The sequence below is a fragment of the Scyliorhinus canicula genome, chromosome 9 (assembly GCF_902713615.1).
Source record: "Scyliorhinus canicula chromosome 9, sScyCan1.1, whole genome shotgun sequence".
NCBI lineage: Eukaryota > Metazoa > Chordata > Chondrichthyes > Carcharhiniformes > Scyliorhinidae > Scyliorhinus > Scyliorhinus canicula.
In genome coordinates this window covers 115142495-115168474 of record NC_052154.1, presented here as the reverse complement: position 1 = coordinate 115168474, position 25980 = coordinate 115142495, and the positions used below count along the sequence as shown (strand labels likewise).

Below are 25980 nucleotides of genomic sequence, written 5' to 3'. Positions count from 1 at the left end.
GATGGCGGTAAGGCAAAACGACCCACGAGACAGCCAAAGTCAGCTTCTACAAGCCATTGGTACAAGGGACAACCACTGAGAAACCAACCACTTTCATCGTTGGCACGGCAACCTCCAAACAAGCAGCACAACTTATCACATCTGCTTTGAGCCACCCAGTGGTCCAAATATTTGAACCTCTACAGTTAGGAGGAACATACTTGCATTGTGTGGGATGGAAGAGTGCTTGAGGAGCAGCATCTCAGCTTCCCATTAGGCAGGTTACAGCTCACAGGTCTCCACAACTTTACACTGTGACTTTCTCCTCCATCTTAAACATTTTTTTAATCTCACAAACATTTTTTGTTTTTATGCTGCCCCACTTCCCCACCTCATCCCTCTTCATCCACCTCCTGCCTCTGCCCCGCTCACTTCCCGCACCTCTCCAGCCCACTTCCCCCACCTCCCTCCCCTTCCCCCCCCTCCCCTTCCCTGCCCCCACCTCCCCCTTTCCTGCCCACTTCCCCCATCTCCCCACTCTCCCTGTCCACTTTCCCCACCTCCCCGCCCACTTCCCCCTCCCCCACCGCCCGTGCCCACTTCCCCCTCCCATCTCTCCCCCGCTCACATCCACCTTCACTTCCACCCTGCCCACTTTCTCCTCTCCCCACCCATTTCCCCCACCTCCCTCCCTCCACTTCCCCCACCTCCCCCTCTTCCCTGCCCACTTTCCCCACGTTGCCCCACTTCCTCTGCCCGCTTCCCCACCTCCCCCCTGCTCACTTCTCACCCGCCCACTTCCCCCACCTCCCCACACCAGGCCGTCTGTCTCGTGTTCTCCAGGTTGCTGCATCTTGTTTCAATCTCTCACTGCTACAGCTCCATTTTTGCCTCTCTTTAGTTATGAAGCAGAGTCAGGCGGACTTGAAACATCAACTCTCTTTTTTTCCCTACTAATGCTGTCAGACCCGCTGAGTTGTCCCAGCATTCTTCTGTTCTTGTTTCAGATCCAGCATCCGCAGTGCTTTGCTTATTTTATTATTCATAGGCTTCATAGATGAATCAGGTGCTGGAGGCATTTTAATCCTGGATCAAAGAAAGTCTTACCACAAGCTTTCAGAAGCACTGAAGTGCCAAGAGCTCATGTGCACACTAATCACCTTCCTGGACATGTGTACTGATCTTGCACCAATATTAGTGGCCTCCATCTCCTCGCATTGACATCCTGGTTTCAAATAGCACCAGCAATCTCAGCTATTACCTCTGGCTGCCCAGTGACTTCCTGAACAGCATGCAGTGATGCAATCCAACTGCATAAACTCAACAATAAAATGAGCAACCGATTCCCAATTAACCATGCTGAAGTCTGAATTCCTGTGGGACGCTCAATTATCATCAAGATTTCATACATGTTCTGCTAGCTTGAAGATTCACATTCCCTTCGATATTATCAATCCTGATGAACCAGGTCCCCAGTTCTGACATCAATTCCTGACATAGATGATCTTAAAACTCTAGTCAAATTTATCACTACATTTGACTCAAAGGAAGCTATTAATTAAGAAGTGCTACTTTAGGTTTTCCTACAATTTTAATGAAAGTTGTTCAAAAATGTGCACAGTCTGGGTGTTTGCCATTTAGATTTACTTATCTGAATAATCTGCTCTAAAATATAATTTTTAGTCGCAGAGGTAAATTTTATTATTAAGGACTTTCACTTTGCAACATGTTAAGGCCATACATCTTGCACATAAAAGCACACACATCGCTCATACCTTGCCACACTGTTTGCATTTCCCCTCCTGCCGCCTCCGATGAACCCAATGGTGCCGTACAAACGTAGGCTGAAAGGGCAAAGGGAATGCAATTTTATTCATTTTGCAACTGGAAACCCATTCAGAAGCCGCGGTGAACATTCTCACATGCTTTTTCTTCCCCACACCATGGCTCTCTATCACCTACCGGCTCTTGTGTCACAGAGTGAAGGAACCCCCCAACTGAGAGTGGGAACCGATTCCCTTTTTGTTCCTGTGTGGTTACCATCACTCCCTTCAGAAATTAATCTGGATATGTCAGTGGCACAAAGATGCTCACACTACATTTTCTTTGTAAATGTTACTTCCAACCACCCCTATCTTGCGCTGGTGGAGCAAAGCAGCTCCAAACAAATTCTACGGATGAAATCCACCTCTGGAGTGTGGACGCAGGAGAGCGGGAGCGAGGACATGTGTGCCCCTAGAGTGTGAGAGCGAGAGAGAGTGAGAGTGAGAGAGTGAGAGTGAGAGTGAGAGTGAGAGCGAGAGAGGGGGGAGGGGATGGCGCATGTGGACCTCAGCATTAACACTCAGCATTGGGCAGCACGGTAGCACAGTGGATAGCACTGTGGCTTCACAGCGCTAGGGTCCCAGGTTCGATTCCCAGCTTGGGTCACTGTCTGTGCGGAGTCTGCACGTTCTCCCCGTGTCTGCGTGGGTTTCCTCTGGGTGCTCCGGTTTCCTCCCACAGTCCAAAGACGTGCAGGTTAGGTGGATTGCCCTTAGTATCTAAAAGGGTTAGGAGGGGTTATTGGGTTACGGGGATAGGGTGGAAGTGAGCACTTAATTGGGTCGGTGCAGACTCGATGGGCCGAATGGCCTCCTTCTGCACTGTCTGTTCTATGTTTCTATGAAACTTCAAGTTTTGAAGGAACTGAGTGTTGTTCATTAAATTGATCTGCTACCAATACACCTTTTGTTCCCATTTGATTGACAGTTTGATATCCAGAGGTTGCTCGAACCTGAAGATGTGAGAAAGTAAGAAAAAAACTTCTTCACATCTCGAGTAGTTTGGGTCTGGTTTGCACTGCATGGAAGTGTGGTGGAAGCAAGTTCATTCAAGAGGGCATTAGATGATTATTTAAATTGAAACAATGCGCAGAGGGATGGGGAAAAGGCAGGGAATGGCAATAAGTTATAATGCTCGTTTGGAGAGCTGGTGCAGACATGATGGGCCAAATGGCCTCCTTCTAGCAATTCCGTGACATGAATATGACATGCTTCTGTTCGTCCTTTAAGCACATTTCACACCATTCCATTCAGTGCAACAAGAGACTGAGCAAGGTTAATTGACAGTCTTGTTATTTTGTTTATGATGCGAACATCAATTCACTCAAAGACACGAGTAGAAGCAAACCGAGGTTTTAATCAGCTTAGAACAGAGCCTGCCTGCGACTAGTACAATACTGTGGACCGCCTACAGGTCTACTGCTCTTTATACTTCCTTTCAAGGGGAAGAGCCATGTCCATATGCTAGAAACGTGAAGAGTGGGCAAACTGTGAAGCTCGATCGGAACATAACATGCCCCAACATGCATACATGCCCCAACATATCCCCCGGTGGGTGAAGCCACACAATGGTCCATAGGTGGAGCCCACAAGGTCAACAACATAACATAGCTGTAACACAATGGCAGAACATGATACTAATACACTGGTGAATTTCTAGTACTATACATTCACCAGAGTTTATTTGTTTATTAGAAGTGGTTTCGAAAGTACAGGGGAGAGATTAACCATCTGGAAACTCTCAGGCATGATTCTGTACTCTTTGATTCAGTGCTGTTGCAGCACAAGGTGGGATGTGCGTGGGAACACCCATCACCTCCAAGTAGCTCCCTGCCAGGTCTCGCGCCATCCTGGCTGGAGACAAAAATGGCCTTTCCTTCATCATCACTGGGTCAAAATCTCTACCTTACAGTACTGTGGGTGCACCTATGCCACATGGACTACAACGGTTCTAGAAGGTGACTTACCACCACCTTTGCAGCAACAACTGGGGATAACCAATAAATGCTGCCCTCATTATGATACCCGTATTCCATGAATAAATGGAGTAAAGCCATGCAAGGCACCTATTGGTTGATGAACACTATATAGTTGCAGAGTAAGGACGTGCTCATTTAAGACACATTTGAGGACAAATTTCTTCTCTCAAAGAGTAATGAATCTTTAGAATTCTTTATCCCAAGAAGCTGTGGAGGCCAAATCCTTGGACAGTTTCAAGGCCGAGATCAATAGTGTTTATAACCTGCCTGCTTACCATTGGCTGGGGACTAATGACAATCCCACAATCCTATGGGAGTATGAGCTTCCCCAATGAGGGGGGCGGAGAAATCATTAGCAGACTCCCTGCATAAATAAAGCTGGCCTGTTTGGGACCAGTAGAGAGAGAGGAGTGAGCAGCAAGGGAAGTTGCTGCTGCTGTTATATATATATATGTTATTGTAAATAAATGTTATTTCTTTGTATCTTGTAAACTTGTGCTGGATTCTTCGTGACCCTCACAAAAGATAGGTTTTTAATCAATCAGGGAAATAAGGGTTACAGATATACAACAGGAAAATGGACATAGTGGATTTGATTTTTTTATTGTCACGTGTACCGAGGTCCAGTGAAAAGTATTTTTCTGCAAGCAGCTCAACAGATCATTCAGTACATGGAAGAAAAGGGAAGAAAGGGAGTGTTAGATCAGTCATCATCTTAATAAATGGCAGAGCAGGCTCGAAAGGCTGAATGGCCCACTCCTGTTCCTATTTCTTATGGTCTTATATCCTCGAGATGAGCTCGAAATAGGCCAACCATCCCCCAAAAGTATCGAATTAGGAGGAGGCAGTTAGTGACATAAATCCTGACAGCTTCTATGTCGCTTTCAACCATCAAAAACAGCTTTCCAATGGGGTCAATTTAAAATAAATGAAAATTGATTTTATGATTTTCTTTGCTATTTTCTCCAAATATATGTTTTGAATAAAAATGTGTTGCGGCACTGTTCGAAACCAATACAGTTCTTAAATTGAACAGAAACAATTACAAGGACCGTCAGAAATAACAACCAATGGGTAAGGAACCTCAAAAGATGTCTCTGTAGAGCTCTGGACATGATAGCCTCAGCTGTATAGAGACACTGAGGCCAGGCCCTTCCTGAATTCCAGCAGGGATTGGCTTCATCTCAAACGTCAGTTATCTTCAACAAAGGGATATTGTTTTTTTATTATTATTATCGCCACAGCGGAGACATCCACTTACCTCTCGAATGTTACGTGACCCGGACTCCCGGAACGTCGGTTTACACCTAAAATTTATCTGTGGGTTTAACAAAGAGAACGCAAAATAAAATTGGCTTAATCCATTTTTGCAAAGGATTAAAAAATATAGATACAGTCAGATAATTACATTGCATGTCCAGGCAATAATTTAAAAAACAGTCGCGTGAAAATTGATGTGATCGATGCTCGGGGGGGGGGAGTTAGCTTTTGGAAACCGTACAGCATGATTATGAAGAGTCAACTTTGCTTTTTGAAAAGGAGTTTGCAGTTAACGAATCAGATTGATAGAGAAAGACAAATGAATATCATATTATTTGATTTTTCAAATGTACTGGATGTTGCTGGGTAAAATTTAACAGTACGTATTTAGAGGCAAAATGGTGGCAAGGCAAGGATATTGGTGGGAATTAAGAAGCAGAGAATGGATGTTAAGAGTGGAATTCCTGATCGGCAGGGAAAAGTGACAGCTTTTCACATTAACATTTAAATATAAATGGTCAGAGTTTGGGCCCACAAAGGAAGACGTGCAATTTTCCCAATGATACCTAGCTCAGGATATAGTGAACTCTGAAAACAGAGACAGAAAATAGACATTCACACTGTCAGCAAGTAGTACAGCAGAATGATGACAACTAGAGTTTAATGTAATGAGGTAATGCAACAGAGTCCGGAAGGAAGAATGGCAAGCTGAAATACAAACTGAAGGATGGAAAATTGGGAAGTGGATCATCAAAAAACTTTTGGAGCCCAGCTACATGAGTCACTGCAAATTAGCTTACAGGTGGGAAAAGGTTGGGACATAATGAGGGTCAGAGCTTAAAATAATCAAGGATACAGAGAATTACCGCAGTCATACAGAGCACTACTGCAGTCATGCAGAGCACCACTGCAATTAAACAAAGCACTACTGCAGTCATGCAGAGCCTACTGTAATTATACAGAGCACTATCACAGTCATGCAGGGCACCATTGCAATTACACAGAGCACGACCGCAGTCATGCAGAGCCTACTAGAATTATAGAGCACCACTGCAGTCATGCAGAGCACCGCTGCAATTATAGAGCACCACTGCAGTCATACAAAGAACTACCAGACTTCAACAGATCACTATTGCAGTTATTGTTACAATTTTGAGGTTTAAAAGATCATTAGGTTTTAGGGTTGTACCTTTTGTTTTATAAGAAAACTATATATTGAAGTTGTAGCTTTAATTATAGTACATAATAATAATCTTTATTAGTGTCACCATTAGGCTTACAATAACACTGTAATGAGGTTACTGTGAAAAACCCCTAGTCGCCACATTCCGGCACCTGTTCGGGTAAACTGAGGGAGAATTCAAAATGTCCATTCACCTAACAGCACATCCTACGGGACATGTGGGAGGAAACTGCAGCACCTGCAGGAAACCCACACAGACACGGGGAGAACAGCAAACTCCACACAGACAGTGACCCAAACTGGGAATCGAACTTGGGTTCCTGGCACTGTGAAGCAACAGTGCCAACTATGACCTTGTTATGGAATCTGCCAAATAGTAAACCTGGGTGATTTAATTTTAGAGATCAGAGGAAGACTTGGATTGTTTTATTGAGTGGAAGATGCAAAGTATTTATGCTTGGACACAATGACGGCAGTTTTGAAGTCTACAGTGAATGGACCCGGAGTCTCAAAAGTCCCAGAAAGTTAATATATGTGTTGCATTGTAAACAGTGTGCTGTAAACTATCCCTTTACTTCTAAGATGAGAGTTCTGGGATTAGACATTATCTGGCTGGGAAAGGAAAATGAAACAAATTCATAAGAAACAAATCAGTCTTTATGGAGTACCACCGCAGTTATACAAAGTCCTCATTCAGAGTTGTGATTGTTGTCCTGAAAACCAACTATAAGTGAATCAATTGAATCAATGTTAAAGACACAGCTAGATTCCTTCAGATGCTTCTTGTCTGGAAAAAAAGGTACAAGTTGAAATACTGTACCATACATGTGCAGAACTGGGCATTCCTAGTTGAAACAAACTTTCGAAATAAAATATATTAAATAGAAAATACAATTAAAAATGTTTTTAAACTCAGTACTCACCACAGTGTACATGTTTAGAGTGACCAGGCTTTATCTACCGGCAGACGTTGGCCAGTGCAGGTAGTCAGGACTTCAGCTTCAAATTGGTCAGTGTAGGTAGTGTGGGTCACGACCTGCGGGTGGGTTGTGTGTGTGTCAGGAGAGTCACAGAGTGATCGGTTGCACTGTTCCAGCGGTGGTCCCGATCGCAGGAGAAGCACGCAACGGCCGCTACTGGCTTTTACATTGAGAATGGCGGTCGCTGCCACCATTTAAATGAAACTAAATTAGGCTGTGTGGAGTCTTCTAGCCAGAAGTGGCAGCAGGGAGCAGGTCACACACCCTGCACGCATACTTGACGTCAAGCACCCTCCAGGTATGTGCTTTTGGTGCCAAATCAGAAAGCGGACTTGCTTCCATTTTCCTGCTGTTGGCAAGAGGACTGTAAAGACTATTGTTTTCTTAAAAGTAAGAGATGGCCTGACACTCAGATAGGCAGTTTACCTACTAGACAGGATCTCACAACAGAATCTGCTGGAGAGAGCTGCTCAAGGCAGGACAGGACAGGATAGAGCAGTGCTAGTGTTAGCTCTGTACAGAGCTCCAGGCCCCCTGGTTCACAGCCTACAAAAAGGAAACTTAACTCTGAAAGTTTTGTCAATTGTGCCACTGCAAATAAGGATGCAACATCCATGTGTGTTAAATGTAGGGAAATACTGGGAAATGAGAAGAGATTTTGAAAGAGAAGTGGTGGGTTAAAAATTCCTTTTGAGGTTAAGATTCCAGAGTCAATTATTAATTTACAGCTGACTCCAACTTAAAAGACTATGCTGCTGTAGCAGACCTGTGATATCACATTAATAACATGCCAAAATCCCATGAGGCTGTCAGCATTCTGGTATAGCACCTTCCAGGAGTATCAGGTGCTGAGTAAAACAAGCATTTTGTTGCTATTGCCCTTCATGAGGTTGGATTTTTGATTTTCATAAAGATGAAGATGGCATAAAGGAAGTTGCTGATGTCTGCACTTGATATTTGCATTATCCTCTCGTCTGCTCCTGATATGTGCATTATCCTCTCCTCTTATGAACCTGGTTCAAGTGAGAAAGTGAGGACCAAGCAGGCTCCCCTTTCACATTAAAGGTAAGTGAACATAGCATGGGTCTGAAGGTCAGCCAGATGGGGAAAGTGGGCCCCAGGAAAAAAATTTTGAAAAGCAGTGAGCTGAAGTTCTGACTACGTGCACCGACCAACTTCTGCCAGTAGATGGAACCCAGAAATTTAATGCGCACTCAATGAGAAGCTAAGAGCAAAGCCAGAAGTCATGAGCCACTAAAGAACAAGCCCTTGAGGCTTACCCCGAGGTAAGAGGCTGGGAATGAGGGCAGCATATGGCGCAGTGGTTAGCACCGAGACTGCAACGCTGAGGACCCGGGTTCGAATCCCGGTGCTGGGTCACTGTCTGTGTGGAGTTTGCACATTCTCACCATGTCTGTGTGGATTGGCCACGCTAAATTGCCCCTTAATTGGGAAAAAAAATAATTGGGTACTTTAAATTTAAAAAAAATAAGAGGCTGGGAGTAAGCAAGACCAGGAGCAGGAGAATGAATAACTGAGGGGGGAGGGTGGAACCACGATGGGGAAGAGCACACAAACACACAGACCATCGATTAGGAAGATTAGGCAAATGGCATTAAAATGAAACTGGCACAGGGTGGCACGGTGGCACAGCGGTTAGCACTGTTGCCTCACGGCACCGAGAATTTGGGTTTGATCCTGGCCTGGGTCACTGTGGATGTGTGGAGTTCGCACATTCTCCGTGTCTGTACGGGTCTCATCTCCACAATACAAAAATGTGTAGGGTAGGTGGATTGGCCACGCTAAATTGCCCCTTAATTGGAAAAAAAAAGAATTGGGCAATCTAAATATATTTTTTTAAATGAAACTGGCACGATTAAACGCATATTATATTCTGACACTATTTTCTTAACAATGTTAATGTGAAATGATGTTAAGTGAGTCGGTGTTAAATGAGGACTTAATGTACTAGCCTGTCAGCTAGTCCATAAAGTAAGTCCGTGCATTTCAAGACCAGTTTGCGTTAAATTAAGTAGATATTCTACAGGCGATCCCTGTGTCACTTTATTCCCAGGTGCAAATAATCCTCCCAGCACTAAAGCAACACTATTCTCTCCATCGAAAACTGCATGGATGGAAGATGGGAGAATTTTTCTGTACATTGTGAGGTGTTAAGATTATTTATTTTGCATTACTGTCCTGGCTGCGTAATTCATCAACCAATGACGGAAAAGCACAGAGTCTCAAACACTTGACTAATGAAGAAGAAGAAAATCAGCCATGTATTCGAAATTCTAATTTAATAGAAAAATGACCAGAGGTTTTAGAAATGTATTGTTATCAGCAGCTGAAACCTTGTATTTTTGTGACTTAAACAAGAATACAGTTGGGGAATACGAAGTGTGTGACCCAAGATTTAATATCAAATCTGCTTCATTTAGAGATACGACAGGAGTGAATGGGAATGAATTTAGTCTATTGGAATACTATTCAATGTGAGTGAACGAGTAGGGCTTTAGACAAGGTAAAAACGCATTCCACGAGGGGAAATCTATTTGAAAGGCTCAGCCATGATAGGCCAAAGATCTCATGTCACAAAGCATTTAATCTCTTGAAGGAGAGTTCCTCCTCACCCCTCCAAAAATAGAACAAGAATGCACATCTAAACCTATATCTCCCACAATAAGGAGTGAACTAAATGTTATTTGGGAGCATATTGCTACGATTCAAGAGATAGAAGAGACTTACTTTTTCCAGTAGCTCAATGCAGGCTGTGTGAACCACTATCTTGCAGGCAGCACATTTCTTCCGCGACACTGATTTCTGCTACAGAGAGGGATGAGAAAATTGATTAACTGTGGCACACTGAATTAATATAAACATTCCCTCCCTTCCCTGAACCCTTTAGCCATACTTGGATACTCTACAATCTGTCATGTGAAGACGGGGAACTGACAGTTCCTTCCAAGCTTCGTCAATTCTGTTATATTTCTAGCTAAGGAGAGGGGAGAGGGCAGCATGTGGTAGGTACTAGGTGAGGACAACTGTGATCCACAATTTTCGTTCCTTCCTTTGGGGAAATTGCTTTGTTGCCTTCTAGCCAGCAGTGCTGATATAGGGAAGACCACAGGCACAAACCCATCAGACTTCTATGGATTAATAAGTGGTAGGCTAATGCTGTGACAAGTCCTGTGTACCCTCAAAGTTTGAGCATTTTCAACCAAGAATAGAAGTAATGTTTTTTACTTCATGCCTAATTGCCTATCGACAGAAATGGTATTTGTACACGTCATGGTTCAAGCTCTGCATTTTCATCTTCAAAAGAGGAGTATTTTGTCTGGTACTCACTCGATGAAACAGAAGTTTCTCTTCTGTGTCACAAAGGTAAACATCACACATGTACTGAGATTTGGTCAGTGCTGAGAGACCCTCTCTTCAGTCCAAACCTCAACTAGAACGAACGACCTTGTTACAAACGCTTTAGTGACCTTAAAAGATTCCAAAATACTTTACAGCCAATAAAGTACCTTTGAAGCGCAGTCACCTTTGGAATAAGACCATAAAGATGCAGAAGCAGACGTAGGTCATTCGGCCCATCGAGTCTGTCCTGCCATTTAATGAGATGTTGATTGATCTGACATGATAATCCTCAACTCCACTTTCCCGCCTTATCCACATAACCCTTACTGAATAATCTGTCTATCTCAGCCTTGAACATACTTAACGGCCCAGCCTCTGGGTGAAGAATTCCACAGATTCACTGAGAGAAAGAATTGCTCCTCATCTGTCTTAAATAGGCAACTCCTTACGTTGAGATTGTGACCTCTGGTCCTAGACTCTCCACAATAAGGAACATCCTCTCAGCCTCTACCCTGTCAAGCCCCCAGAAAATCCTATATATCACAATAAGGTCACCCTCTCATTCTTCTAAACTCCAATGAGTACAGGCCCAATCTACTCAACCTTCCCTTATAAGAAAATCCCTCCAAGTCTGGGATCAATCTGGTGAACCTTCTCTGGACTGCCTCCAAACATGATTGCCTCTGATGTGGCCTAACAAAGGCACTCAAGAGTAATTAGAGATGGGCACTAAATGCTGGCCAACCAACTATGCCCACATCCCATGATTTTTTTGAGTATCCAATTTTTTTTCTCCCCAATTAAGGGGCAATTTAGTGTGGCCAATTCACCTACCCTGCACATCTTGTTAGGTTGTGGGGGTGAGACCCATGCAAACACGGCCCCCATCCCATGAATGAATTTTTTTAAAAAACATTCCCTGGAGCAACCAATGATTGGATTCCCAAAGAAATCACAATTTTAAACATCAATTAAATCTCCTAGTCATCTTGCTGTGCTCCAACAAAATTAGTTTCAGTTTCTCAAACCTCTCCTCCTAAATTATAGTTTTCCATGCTGATGAATTGACACAACACGCTCTTGATAAGACTTCCGTCCTTTTTATCTGTAGTTCACCAATCTGCACGGTACTCTGATTGTGGCCTAACCAAAACTTTGTGCAATGTATTAATTCTTTACTCTTGCACTTTGGTGTCCTTACTCAACATGCTGCCAGCCTTTATATCATGCTCATACTTCCAGAGAATCACCTATTGAAGTCTAAGCTCTCCCTGTTCACCACATCTTACTCAGTCTCATTGCATTTAGTGTATGCCTTCATGTTTTCAGTACAAACATATGACCTCACACATACACACATTGAACTGCATCTGTCATCAGTCTGCCCATTATGCGAACTACACTATCCTGAATTTTTTTTATGCTCCTCCTCGCTGTTTGTCAAAGCTTCTACTTTTGCTTCATCAGCAAATATTGATTCTGTATTCCCAATACCAGAGACCAAATTATCTACACATAAATAGAGCAGGACTGAGCCGTGCATTGACTCAAGAGCTGGGGAGGGGGTGGGTACAAAATTCACTTCCAACACATCACTCGTATCACGCCCAGTAAAATACATGTCACATTCAAAGCCTCAAATATGGAATATTCTGTGTGGGAGCTTTTGGAACTGTCTTTATTCTCTTTTTTTTTAAACTGGATGCTGGTAAACTGTTAAGATGGCTGCCAAGGGAAACTTCAACTCAGACTATCAGGCTTCCAGAAAGTTCTGAATTGAACATGATAGGTGGGGGTCTCCTCCTTGAAAGAGCACGCCTAGATAGTGCTCCTTCGTGAAATTCACACCTGTCGTTGTCTGAAGCTTACTCCAATACACAGATTCAATGGACTCCAAGACTCCATGAACGGGATTCTCCTGCCTCCCAGCCGCTTATTTCCCGGCAGCATGCTGTTTGCTGGCAGTGGGATTTGTTGCTCCTGCCACTGTCAATGGGACTTTCCATTGAAGCCAACCCACTCTGCTGGGAAGCCCGTGGGTGGGGGTGCGCTGTCAGCGTGACCAGAGACCCTCTACCTCTCCCTCTAGGTCTACAATGTAACAAAGGAAAATTTATGAAGCCAATTACCCACAAGTTGTGTGTGAAAGATCGCCATCTACTGTCTATTGTTTGTCAATGGCTGCTCACCTCGTGAACGAAACTGGTTCTCTGATCCAGGGTAGTGACAGTGGTATTGGTGATTCAGGGACCCAGGGAAATTATTCTGGGGACCTGCCATGGCAGGTGGTAGAAATTGAATCTAATAAATATCTGGAATTTAAAGTCCAATGATGTCCATGAAAACATTGTTGTAAAACACCTATTTGGTTCACTAATGTCCTATAGGGAAGGAAATCTGCCAACTATACCAGGTTTGGTCTACATGTGATTCCAGATCCACAGCAATGTGGTTGACTCTTAAATGCCTCTGAAATGGCCACGCCAGCCACTGAGTTGTATCGAACTGCTACAAAGTCAATAAAAAGGAAAGAAATGGACGAACCACCCAATATGGTGGAAATGACAGCATCACAGTGGTTAGCACTGCTGCCTCACAGCTCTAGGGATCCAGGTTCAATTCGAGCCTCAGGTGACTAGCTGTGTGGAGTTTACACTTTCTCCCCGTGTCTGCATGGGTTTGCTCCGGGTGCTCCGGTTTCCTTCCACAGTTCAAAGATGTGCAGGTAGGTGGATTGGCCATACTAAATTGACCCTTAGTGTCCAAAAGGTTGGGTGGGGTTATTGGGTTACAGAGATAGGGTGGAGGCGTGGGCCTAAGTGGGGTACTTTTTCAAAGGGCTGGTGCAGACCCGATGGGCAGAATTGCCTCTTTCTGCACTGTAAATGCTACGATTAAACCCAGTCCTGTCGAACCTGCAAAGTCCTCCTTACTAACATCTGTAAGCTTGTGCCAAAATAGGAAAAGCTGTCTCACACATGCGTCAAGTAACAGTCTGATAGTGTCATACTCACGGAATCATACCTTACAGATAGCGTCCCAGACACCACTATCACCATTCCTGGGTATGTCCTGTCCCACCGGCAGAACCGACCCAGCAGAAGTGGCTGCACAATGGTATATTGTCGAGATGGAGTTGACGTGGGTGTCAACCTGGCAAAGTTACAACACAGGACTACTTGCAGCAAGTGATAGACAGTACGAAGCAATCCCACAACCAATGGATGAGATCTAAGCTCTGCAGTCCTGCCAATTATCAGTAAAGTGATGGAAGGAGTAATCAAAGGTGCTATCAAGTGGCACTGACTTAGCAATAACCTGCTCATTGACGCTCAATTTGGGTTCCGCCAAAGTCACAGAACTCCTGATCTCAGGCTTGGGCTGACAGGTGGCAAGTAACTTTAATGCCACACAAGTGCCAGGCAATGACCATCTCCAATGAAAAATAATCAAACCATTGCCCCTTGACATTCAATAGCATTATCATCGTTGACTCCCCCACAATTAACATCCTGAGGGTTAACATTGACCAGAAACTGAACTGAACTAGCCATTTAAATACTGTGGCTACAAGAGCAGGTCATAGGCTCGGAATCCTACGGCAAGTAACTCACCTCCTGCCTCCCCAAAACCGTTTTACCATCTACAAGTCACAAATCAGAAGTGTAATGGAATATTCCCCACTTGCCTGGATGAGTGCAGCTCCAACAACTCAAGAAGCTCGACACCAGCTGGACAAAGCAACCCACTTGATTGACATCCCTTCCACAAACATTCACTCCCTCCACTACCAACGCACAGTAGCAGCAGTATGTACCATCTACAAGATGCACTGCAGAAACTCACTAAGGCTCCTTAATCAGCAACTTCCAAACACACGACCTCTGCCATCTGGAAGGATCAGAGCAGGAGATACTTGGAAACACAACCACTCGGAAGTTCTCCTCCAAGTCACTCACCACCTTGACTTTGATATTCTCATTCCTTCACTGGCACTGGGTCAAAAGTCTGGAACACCCTCCCTTTTAGCACAATGGGTGCACCTACACCACATGGACCCCAGAGATTCAAGAAGACAGTTCACCACCATCTTAACAGGGGCATTTAGTGATGGGCAATAAATGCTGGCCCAGCATTCATTTATCCCAAAACTCAGAAGAGACCTGAGGTCTGTTTGCAGAACAGTGAAAAGATACCAGCTACAGAGAAAGATCATGCCACCGTTGCCTTGTTTTTTTTTTTAGAACCAATGGGCTTAAAAGAGTTTTAAAAAGCCTCCTAGCCTGCTTCCAAAGCTCCAGGTTCACTTGTAAAGAAATTGGATCTCTTGATAAAACAGCCACCAGTGCCCGACTTCATGACCTAGAACAAGACCAAAGAACAATACAGCACAGGAACAGGCCCTTCGGCCCTCCAGGCCTGCGCCGACCATGGTACCTGCCTCAACAAAAAACGTATGCACTTACGGAATCCGTATCCTTCCATTCCCACCCTATTCATATATTTGTCTAGATGCCCCTTAAATGCCGCTATTGTACCTGCTCCCACCACCTCCCCAGGCAGCGCGTTCCATATATTTACCACCCTCTGTGTAAAAAACCTGCCTCGCACATCCGTTCTGAATTTTTCCCCACGAATTTTAAACCTATGTCCCCTTGTACTTGACTCTCGTACCCCAGGAAAGAGCATCTGACTATTCACTCTGTCCATGCCATCATAATCTTGTAGATCTCTATCAGGTCGCCTCTCAACCTCCGTCGTTCCAGTGAGAACAGACCGAGTTTATCTAACCTCTCCTCAAAGCTAATGCCCTCCATAACAGGCAACATCCTAGTAAACCGCTTCTGTACCCTCCCCAAAGCATCCACATCCTTCTGATAGTGTGGCGACCAGAATTGTACACAATCTGCTGAACACTCTTCTCATCAAAAAAATTCTACAGTAATCCAGATATCCGACCCAAGGTTTCAGAACCACAATTCAAGAGGGAGCGGGAGAAAAAGCTTTGCCGCTCACTGGACTTGCAAAGAGCAATGAACTAACTATTCTTTTAGATTCTGTTTGCAATGTCTGCTTTAATTGTATCTTTCTGTTGTGCACGGTGTGACTAATGTAGTGTTTAGATCTGTCGGGGTGTGTGTGTGAATAAATCCTTTTTGTTTAAATCGACAAAATCTGCTGCTGGTCTTTTTTTAAAATTGACTACGCACTAACAAATGTTTTGAAACACACACCTTGTCAAAACTAAACCACACTGATTATGGACAGAAGGGAGGTTTCAGTTTATCTCTCCTCCTCTGGCCGAGCAGGTAGAACATTGCGCAGGGACGGCCGGGGGGGGGGGGGGGGATGCTGATCACATGGCTGCCAATGGTAAGGCTCCGGAGGGGTCGGTGCACAAAAAGCCAGAGTTCAGGGGACACTGTCGGACCGCAGGAGATTAGAGATGGGGTGAAGCAATGTCACAAACAGAGTTATAAATGAGGGTTTAAAAATGCACTGAGATAAGAACAGCAACAGGTTTGGTTAGATTTCGAAGTAGGCAGTCTGTGCAACAGAGGTAAGAATCTCCGCTTGAGACAATTGTATATTATTGTTGTATTTTTGATCTGATAGTATGGATGAGGAAGGTGAAGGAATTGTTGGCATGGTCATGGAGTACAAACATTGAACTTATTTTTTAAAAAGCCTGTCCATTAATCAACTTTCTGTCTGTGCTCCATATTTCCCCTTCCATGAGATGCCTTGTACTTTCTAACAGGCCTATTAATAGACACTTCAATGAACACTGGGGATTAAAGGGTTGGATTATAACATCATCTTGTATAAACTGGTTTTGTATTTACATGAGTTCATCAAATTTAATTGCAATCTAATAAGTAACTTTCAAAATTAAATGGATTCGATGGACCTTTGAAGCCTTGAAAAATCCCTCCCAAAACAGCTGCCAACTTACACACCAAGTATAAAAGTGGGTGCTAGAGAGAGGGGTCCACCTTAATACCCACCTTCCATTCCTTGAAACCTGAGACAATGCAGGCCCAGTTTGCCGAATCTCTCTTCATACGACGGTCCCGCCATCCCCAGAACAAGTCTGCTGAACAAGTCTGGTTCCTTCCGTTACCTCCAACAGTTGCTGCATTTCTAATGTACCTAAATTCTCAACACCTACGTTTGTGAAACTTAAATCAAAGTAGGGACTAAATATTTCCGCCATACCCTCATGTTTCACAATCAGACTCCCCTCTCATAAACCATCCACTTACTTAGTCTATGCTTATAAAAGCTGTTTATTTAATAGCTTATTTCATATTCCCTTTTTTCATATTTGCAGTTTCATCTCCCTGCAACACTTGTTTCATTCCTACACATATCCACACCATCACCCATGCCTCCTGCTTCCACTTCCACAACTTTGCCCATCTCCTAACTTGTCTCAGTCCATCTGCTGCTGAAACCCTCAACCATGTCTTCATAACCTCTAGGCTAGACTACTCCACTGCATTCCTGGCCTCCCTCCTATTTTCCACTCCTCACACACCCGAGTTGATCCAACCCTCTGCTGCCTGTGTATTGTCACACCAAGTTCAGTTCACTCATCGCCCCCATCCTTGCTGACCTACATTGTCTCCGGGTCCAGCAATGGCTCAATTTTAAAATTCTCATCCTGGTTTTCAAATCCCTCCTGGGCCTGGCCTCACTCTCTCTCTGTAATCTCCTCCAGCTGCACCAAGATCCAATTCTGCCCTCTTGCTTATCCCCAATTGCAATCACGCTACCTTCAGCTGCCTAAACTCTAAACTTGGGAATTCCCTCATTAAACGTGTCCACCTTCCTTTAAAGGCACCCTGAGTGAAAGTTTCTTTGACAACTCTCTGTCAAGTTCTATACAACATCAAAGATGTCATATAAATGCAAGTTATGATCTTCATTTGTATTTTTCTCATACTCTTTTCAGTTGCAGTTTAGTCTTTACTGTGCTCCCTGTTTGCCTTATTAATATTTGACACTTATGTTACATTCTATTCATCTGAAATTGGAACACCAGACTCAACATTGAGTTCAACAACTTTCGATCTCCCCCATCTTAAATTTTTTTTATATCTCAAACATTTTCTGCCCCAGTGCAAAAAACGCTCCCTTCCCATCCCCCACCATGCTCTTAAGTTTTGCTACATCTTTGTTACCATCTTCATCAGCTCCCACTGATCATTTACTCTGTTCCATTTCCTCTTATACATTATATAATCCAACTTATTTCCATCTCCCTTTAGTTCTGAAGAAGGGAAGGGTCACGCGGACTCGAAACGTTAATTCAGCTTTCTCTTCCTAAGGGTCTACCAGACCTGCTGAGTTTTTCCAGCATTTCTGATTCAGACCAGCACCCATGATATGTTGCTTTTATTTCCCAATATTGATTGTTTCACAACTTTTCAATCCCATTCATTTGGGCCACGTCCCTTTGTATCTCGCTGGCATTTGTCATTTTACAGTCCACTATCCCTGCCTTCAGCTATTGTCGTCCCCATTGCCCAGCTGTCCCTCTTACATCAGATACAGTATTGACCCCACTTCATTTCTCATAACTGAAACAAGCAATGGCTCTTCTCTTACCGCGCGGAGTAGCGTGGAGATAGAATGCGAGACGTCAGTAAAGAGCGCGGAGACAGAGAGGCGAGACTTCAGTATACAGCGCGGAGACAGAGAGGCGAGACTTCAGTATATAGTGTTAGAAAGAGAGAGGCAAGACTTCAGTATAGAGCGTGGAGAGAGAGAGGGATGAGACTTCAGTATAGAGCATGGAGACAGAAAGGTGAGACTTCAGGATACAACTCAGAGAGAGAGAGATGCCAGACTTCAGTATAGAGCATGGAGACAGGAGAGGCGAGACTTCAGTATAGAGTGCAGAGACAGAGAGAGGCGAGACTTCAGTATAGAGCGTGGAGACAGAGAGAGGCGAGACTTCACTATAGAGCGTGGAGACAGAGAGGCGAGACTTCAGTATAGAGCGCAGAGACAGAGCGAGGCGAGAGGATGGAGAGAGAGAGAGAGAGATAGAGAGAGTCGAAACAACAGTATAGAGCGCGGAGACAGAGAGACGAGACTTCAGGATAGAGCGCAGAGACAGAGAGGCAGGACTTCAGTATAGAGCATGGAGACAGAGATGCGAGACTTCAGTAAAGAGCGCAGAGTCAGAGAGAGAGATGACGCCTCAGTAAACAGCCCGGAGAGAGTGATGAGACTTCAAAAAACAGTGTGCAGAGACAGGTGTGAGATTTCGGTAAAGAGCATGGAGACAGTGAAAGGGAGGTTTCAGTTGTATGGAAAATTAGAAAATCAAAGTTAAAGAAGAAAGTGGGAGTAAAGGCTAATGATGAGGCCTAAAAACTCATTAAAAGGGCCCAAGGCTCAGGAGAAGTTAGTAAACTTTCCAGAACACGTAATAGAAAGCAGTGGGAACCTAACTTCAGGCACAGCAAAAAAGGGGGCAACTATGAGAAGGGGGGGGGGGGGGGGGGGTCAACACAGGATTGCTGGTGTTGTACCTAAATGCACGCAGTATACGTAAATAAGCTTATTGCGCACTTTGTAATTGGTGGGTATAATATTGTGGGCATCACAGAGACGTAGTGCAAGGTGATCATGGCTGGGATCTAAATATCCAAGTATATGTGTCATATTAAAAGTCAAGTCGATGGGAAGAGGGGGCAGGGTTGTATTGTTGGTGAGAAATTAAATTAAATCAATAACAAGAAACGATTTAGGATCAGAAGACATAGAATCTGTGTGGGTAGAGTTGAGGAATTGCAGGAAAAAAGACCCTGATGGGAGTTATGTACAGGCCCACTAGCAGCAGTCAGGATGAGGGAAAATAAATCAGGAATTTGAATTTGAAAAGGCATACAAGAAAGGCAATGTTACAATAATCATCTACATTCAATATGTAGATGGGCTGGGAAAATCAGGTTGGTAGCGTTTCCCAAGAAAAGGAATTTGTGGAATGTCTATGAGATAGTTTTTGGAGCAGCTTGTGATGGAGCCCACTGGGGAACATGTAATTCTGGATTTGATGATATGTATATTTGGCAGACTTGATTAGGGAACTTAAGGTGAACTTAAGAAACCTTCAGGGGGGAGTGACCACAATATGAATTTACCCTACAGTTTGAGAAGGAGAAGCTGGAATCAGATGTAATGGTATTACAATTGAGTAAAGGTAACTACAAAAACATCAGGGAGTAACTGGCTAGAGGGGATTGGAAAAGGAGCCTGGCAGGAAAGACAGTGGAACAGCAATGGCAGGTGTTTTGGGGGGTTATTTGGAAGGCACAACAAAAATTCATCCCAAGGAGAGGAAACATGCTAACGGGAGGACGAGGCATCCATGGTTGACAAGGGAAGTAAAGGATAGTATAAAAGAAAAAGCAGACAAGGTAGTGATGATTAGTGGGAATCCACAGGGTCGGGAAGCCTTTAAAAGCGAGCAGAGGCCAACTAAAAGGCAATAAGGGGGGAGAAGATGAAATATGAGTGTAAGCGATCTAGTAATGTAAAAGAAGATAGCAAGAGTGTTTTCGAAAGTTAAGAGTGGGGCAAGAATGGACATTGGACGGCTGGAGAAGGAGAAATAGGGAACAAAGAAATTTCAGAGGAACTAAATAGTTACTTTACATCAGTCTTCACGATGGAAGACACCAGTGGCATACCAGAACTTCAAGAGTGTCAGGGGGCAGAGGTGAGTGTAATGGCCATCACTAAGGAGAAGGTTCTGGGGAAACTAAGAGGCTTAAAATAAGATAGGAGCCCATGGTGTTAGGGGCAGGATACTGGCATGGATAGAGGATTGGCTGGCTGGCAGAAGGCAGAAAGTGGGGACAATGGGGTCTTTCTCAGGATTGTAGCCAGTGACCAGTAGTGTTCCATAGGGGTCGGTGTTGGAGCCACAACTATTCACAATATACACTAACTATTTAGAAGAACAAACTGAAGACACTGTGCTAAGTTTGCAGTTGATACAAAGATATCTTAAGGGTCAGGTAGTGTTGAGGAAGCAGGGATGCTGCAGAAGAAGTTGGACAGGCCAGGAGAATGAGCAAAGTGGCAGATGGAATACAATGTGGAAAACTGTAAGGTGGAAGGAGGAATGGAGGCATAAACTATTTTCTAAGTGGGGAAAAGGCTTCGGAAATCAGAAGCACAAAGTGACTTGGTAGTGCCGGATCAGGATTCTTTTAAGCTTAACATGCAGCTTCAGTTGGCAGTTAGGAAGGCAAACGCAATGTTAGCATTCATGTCGAGAGGGCTAGAATACAAGACCAGAGATGTACTTCTGAGACTGTATAAAATCTGGTCAGACCTCATTTGGAATATTGCGAGCAGGTTTGGACCCCGTATCTGAGGAAAAATGTGCTGGCCTTGGAGAGGGTCCAGAGGAGATTCACAAGAATGACTCTCGTCATATGAGGAGCAGTTGAAGACTCTGGGTCTGTACCTGATGGAGTTCAGAAGGATAAGGGGGCTTCTTATTTTCACAGTTACTTCACTGCAGTGCCAATGTAAGCCTACTTGCGACACTAATAAAGATTATTATTATTGAAACTTACAGAATACTGAAAGGCCCAGATAGAGTGGCCATGGAGAGGATGTTTCTGCTAGTAGGAGAAACTAGAACCCGAGGGTAAAACCTCAAACTGAAGGGACGATCCTTTAGATCTGAGATGAGGAGGAATTTCTTCAGCCAGAGGGTGGTGAATCTGTGGAACTCCTTGCCGCAGAAGGCTATGGAAGCCAAGTCACTGAGTGTCTTTCAGACAGAGATAGATAGGTTTTTGATTAGTAAGGGGATCAGGGGTTATGGGAAAAGGCAGAAGAATGGGGTTGAGAAACATATCAGTCATGATTGAATGGCGGAGCAAACTCGATGGGCCGAATGGCCTAATTGAAAATGAAATGAAAATCGCTTATTGTCACGAGCAGGCTTCAATGAAGTTAGTGAAAAGCCCCTAGTCGCCACATTCCGGGGAGGCTGGTACGGGAATCAAACCGTGCTGCTGGCCTGCTTGGTCTTCTTCAAAAGCCAGCAATTTAGCTCAGTGAGCTAAACCTGCTCCTATATCTATGGTCTTACTAGATTAGAAGCATAGTGATCAAGAAGAACTCTAGGGTCCTTTCTGAAAACTATATTTTGTGCTTTGACCACATTAATTCCCCTTGCGCCAATCTGTCTTGGGATAGTTGATATATTCCATTCTTATTGCCCTATTGGTCTCATGTAGCTGCACAGTCTACAGGACACAACCTCTCATCTGGTACACGAGCAGTGCATGTTCAACGACAATTGCATCCTTTTGCTTCCCATTTCTCAATTCTATCCGATTGGATCCATGTACAACTCTATCGGATATTCTTGTATTCTGGTGCTGAGGTAAAACCCTTCACTGAACCCCTTCCCGTTTCCCCTCCCTCTCTCCCAAAAATGGTTCATCGAGGAATAATGAACCCACCAAATCCGAGTCTTGACTCCATTCTAAGTACTGCATCATATTGTTCAATAGTTTTTAATGCTAACTGCTCTATTCTGGAAGGTTTTGAGTATTCACACATCATATGCACACACATCCTGATTGAGTGATTGATTTATTGTCACAAGTACCTAAGCACAGTGAAAAGCAGTTTTCTGCGGCCAAGGGAACGTACACAGTACGTACGTAGTAGTCAAAAAGAATAATTAACAAAATACATTGACAAAGTGATTTATTGCAGTGCGGAATAAGGGCCAAACAAAGCAAATACATGAGCAAGAACAGCGTAGGGCATTGTGAATAGCGTTCTTACAGGGAACAGATCAGTCCAAGGGAGAGTCATTGGGTTGTCTAGTAGCTGTGGGGAAGAAGCCGATCCTATATCTGGATGTGCAGGTCTTCAGACTTTTAGATCTTCTGCCTAACGGGATGGTCCGGAAGAGCCAAAGCCTGGGTGCTAGGGGTCTCTGACAATGATGTCTGCCTTCGTGAAGCAGCGGGAGGTGTAGACAGAATCAATGGGAGGGTGGCAAGCTTGTGTCATGTGTTGGGCTGAGTTCACCACACTCTGTAGTTTCTTGCGATCTTGGGTCGAGCAGTTACCATACCAAGCTGTGATGCAGCGGATAGGATGCTCTCTATGGCACATCTGTGGAAGTTTGAGAGAGTCAATGCAGATCTGCTGAATTTCTTTAGCTTCCATAGGAAGTAGAGAGGTTATTGTGCTTTCTTGACTGTTGCATCAACGTGAGTGGACCAGGACAGACAGACGGGGGGGGGGGGAAAGAGTGTCGTGCTACGCTTCCTGTGGTCGATGATCAGTACCTTGGTTTTGCCGACATTTCAAGTGAGGTTGTTTTCGGTACACGATGCAACCAAGTGATCAAGTGATCTATCTTCCTTCTGTAGTCTAACTCATCATTGTTTGAGATACGACCCACCACAGTCGTATCATCGACAAACATATGGATCGAATTGAATCTTGCCACACAATCGTGTGTGTATTGGGAGTACAGTAAGAAGTCTTACAACACCAGGTTAAAGTCCAACAGGTTTATTTTGAATCACTAGCATTCGGAGCACAGCCCTACACACTATAATATGCTCACCCCAGTCCAACGCCGGCATCTCTACATTATAGGGAGTACAGTCGAGTACTGAGCACACATCCTTGCGGGGCCCCGGTGTTGAGGACTTCTGTGGCGGAGGTGCTGTTACCTATCCTTACAGATTGCGGTCTGATGTCGGGATAATGGTGTTGAAGGCGGAGCTGTAGTCTATGAACAGCAGTCTGACATAGCTGTCCTTGTTGTCAAGATGTTTGAGTATTGATTCTAGGGCCAGGGAGACAGAATCTGCTGTGGATCGGTTGCAGCGATAGGCAAACTGCAATGGATCATCTGGGAGGCTGGCGTTGATCCGTCTCATGACTAGCCGCTCAAAGCATTTCATGATAACAGATAACAGGGCCACTAGTCAGTAGTCGTTGAGGCATGCTACCTTGTTTTTCTTTGGTACTGGTATTATGGTGGTCTTCTTGAAGGAGGTGGGAACCTCAGAGCAGTGAAGAGAGATGTTGAAGATGTCTTGCCAGCTTGTCTGCGCAGGATCTGAGTGCTCGCCCAGGGACTCTGTCGGGGCCCGTCGCTGTCCACGGGTTCACTTCCAAGAAGGCAGCTCTTACCTCTGAGGCTGTAATAGTGGGTATGGGTGTGTCCAGGGCTGTTGGGGCAGGTGGCACTGATGTATTGGCTGTCTGTTCAAAGCAGGCATAAGACTTGTTCAGTTCATCGGGGAGCGATCGTCAGCCCCAGAGATTCTGCCTGGCTTTGCTTTGTAGGCCGTAATCTTGTGTAAGCCCTGCCATAGATGTTGTGGGTTAGTGTCATTGGCCTGGAACCGGTATTGTCTTTTGTACAATTGTTCTTTGGTACACGGTCCTCGACACACATACTGATGAAGTCTGTGACGGTGGTTGTGTACTCGTCCAGGTTAGCTGCCGCGGCCTTGAATATGGACCAGTCCATATTCCACCTGACTATTTATTTTTAAATCTTGAGCTTTATTCTTGCTCCTTGATGTCTCATTGAATGCTTTAGATTTCTTGTCCCTCACTGTCTATCTCTTCTGAACAACCTTTCTCCCCATTTCCTTCAGTCATTCCAATAGACACATTTAATCCTTCTCCTTGTCCAAAATGTAACCTTTCCCCAGCTCCATCCGTTTAAATCCTCCCTTACCTATGTACCCTCGACAAAGCGCCACTGGTGCCATTTCATTTCAGCTGTAGGTCGCCTGCTCTCACCCAAGTCCCAAACCCACTCCAATGCCCTAGTATGTGAATCTTTTCCTCCTGCACCAACGCCATAGCCGCACACTGAACGTTCTAATCCTTCCCTCCTTCACGTGTCCTCTGTGGGGTATTGGAAATAACCTGTAGGCTAGTGCCCCGCAGATCTTTCTGACCTGATAGAAGTATAGAGCACAGCAGGAGACATTGCTGCCCATTCTACCTGGACTGGATCTTTGAAGGACCTGTCAATTCATTCCACTCACCTCTCTGTCACCACAATCCTGCATGATATTCAGGTAGATTTAATTCCCCTTTGAAAGTTACTATTGAGACTGGTTTCATCACCCTTTAGGGTGCTGCAGTCCTGATTATAACAACCCCCTGTGTAAATTTAATTCTCGCCTTCCCTCTTCCATTTTTTAATCAATTACCTTAAATCTATCTCCCAGCATGCCTGCTAACGAAAACGTTTTACACCCGTCTACTCTTATTTAAAAGCCCGTTTTACTTTCAATTGAGTTTCATGGTGTTAAAATAAAATAATTGGGACAAGACATAATCAAAATAGCTTGCTGGGATAACCAACTAAAGTTTAAATTCAACATCACACGATTGCAGTCTTGGGTTCTGGCCACCTGAGGGCAGTATTAATCAACGAGAAAGGCAGTTCGCCCAGACTTCAAAGGAACTACCGGTACATGTTTTTGTGGCTGTAAAGTTTCCATGTAAATTTGATCCTGACGATTGTACTATGCCCATTCCACCGGACCGTTTGAGTTTTTGTGTGCACGTGGTGGAAGTGTTAGCACTTCCTATCGTGGGGATGGGACGTTTCGGCGGGGCCAGTTCGGCGGAGGAGTTTTTCGGCGGAGGGACGTCAAGATGGGGGTTTTAAATTTATTTAAAAATCTATGCTAGTGCTTCCCATTGAGAGTCTACTGGGGGCGGGGGGAGAGGTCAGACCCCCGTAGACTCACAATGGGAAGCGCTAGCATAGATTTTAAAATAAATTTAAAACCCCCATCGTGGATCTAATTAAAACAGTGTCAATTTCAGCGGCCGGAGAGGGAAGCTGCTCTCTCACTGAAGCAATTGACACTGCCGGCTGCTCTCTCCCTCCAATCCAACTTTTAAGTTTTAATGTTTCTGATTGGAGGGAGAGAGCAGCCGGCAGTGTCAATTTCAGCGGCCGGCTGATTGTTTCAGTGAGAGAGCAGCTTCCCTCTCCGGATCAAAGTGAGCCGGCCGCTGAAATTAACACAACTGACAGTTGGGGTCCATAAGCTCCCCCGCGGAGCACCAAACCGGGTCTGACTTTATACAGCCGTTGTTACTGAGGATATTGTGACTTTACACAATGTGTTAAGTCAGACAGCAGTGTAGATCACTGGGCAGCTGCTTCAATACTTTCAGTAACACGGCTTTCTTTAAGAGTTTAATGTTGGTGCCTTTCTTTAAGAGACCCGGTTTGGTGCACAAACACGATATCTGAGGCGGCTGGAAGGAAAAGACACAAGAAATGGGCTGCACAAACATTTTGCGACTATAACTAATTTGACGCCGAAACGTCCTTCCGCCGAAAAATTCCTCCGTCGAATCGG

The 25980-nt window shown here is 44.5% G+C and overlaps 1 protein-coding gene across 7 annotated transcripts in view; it reads right to left on the bottom strand.

The window, feature by feature from the left end:
• dgkza (diacylglycerol kinase, zeta a) overlaps positions 1-25980 on the bottom strand; it is a 922143-nt gene that overhangs the window by 309812 nt on the left and 586351 nt on the right. For 6 of the 7 annotated variants that reach the window (XM_038807436.1, XM_038807432.1, XM_038807431.1 and 3 more), the window contains 3 exons: positions 9953-10030; positions 5043-5099; positions 1755-1823 (listed from right to left, as the gene is read on the bottom strand). In XM_038807436.1, coding sequence (XP_038663364.1) covers positions 1755-1823; positions 5043-5099; positions 9953-10030 — 204 coding nt within the window. The remainder of the gene's footprint in view (positions 1-1754; positions 1824-5042; positions 5100-9952; positions 10031-25980) is intronic. The other variant, XM_038807433.1, reaches the window with a different exon arrangement.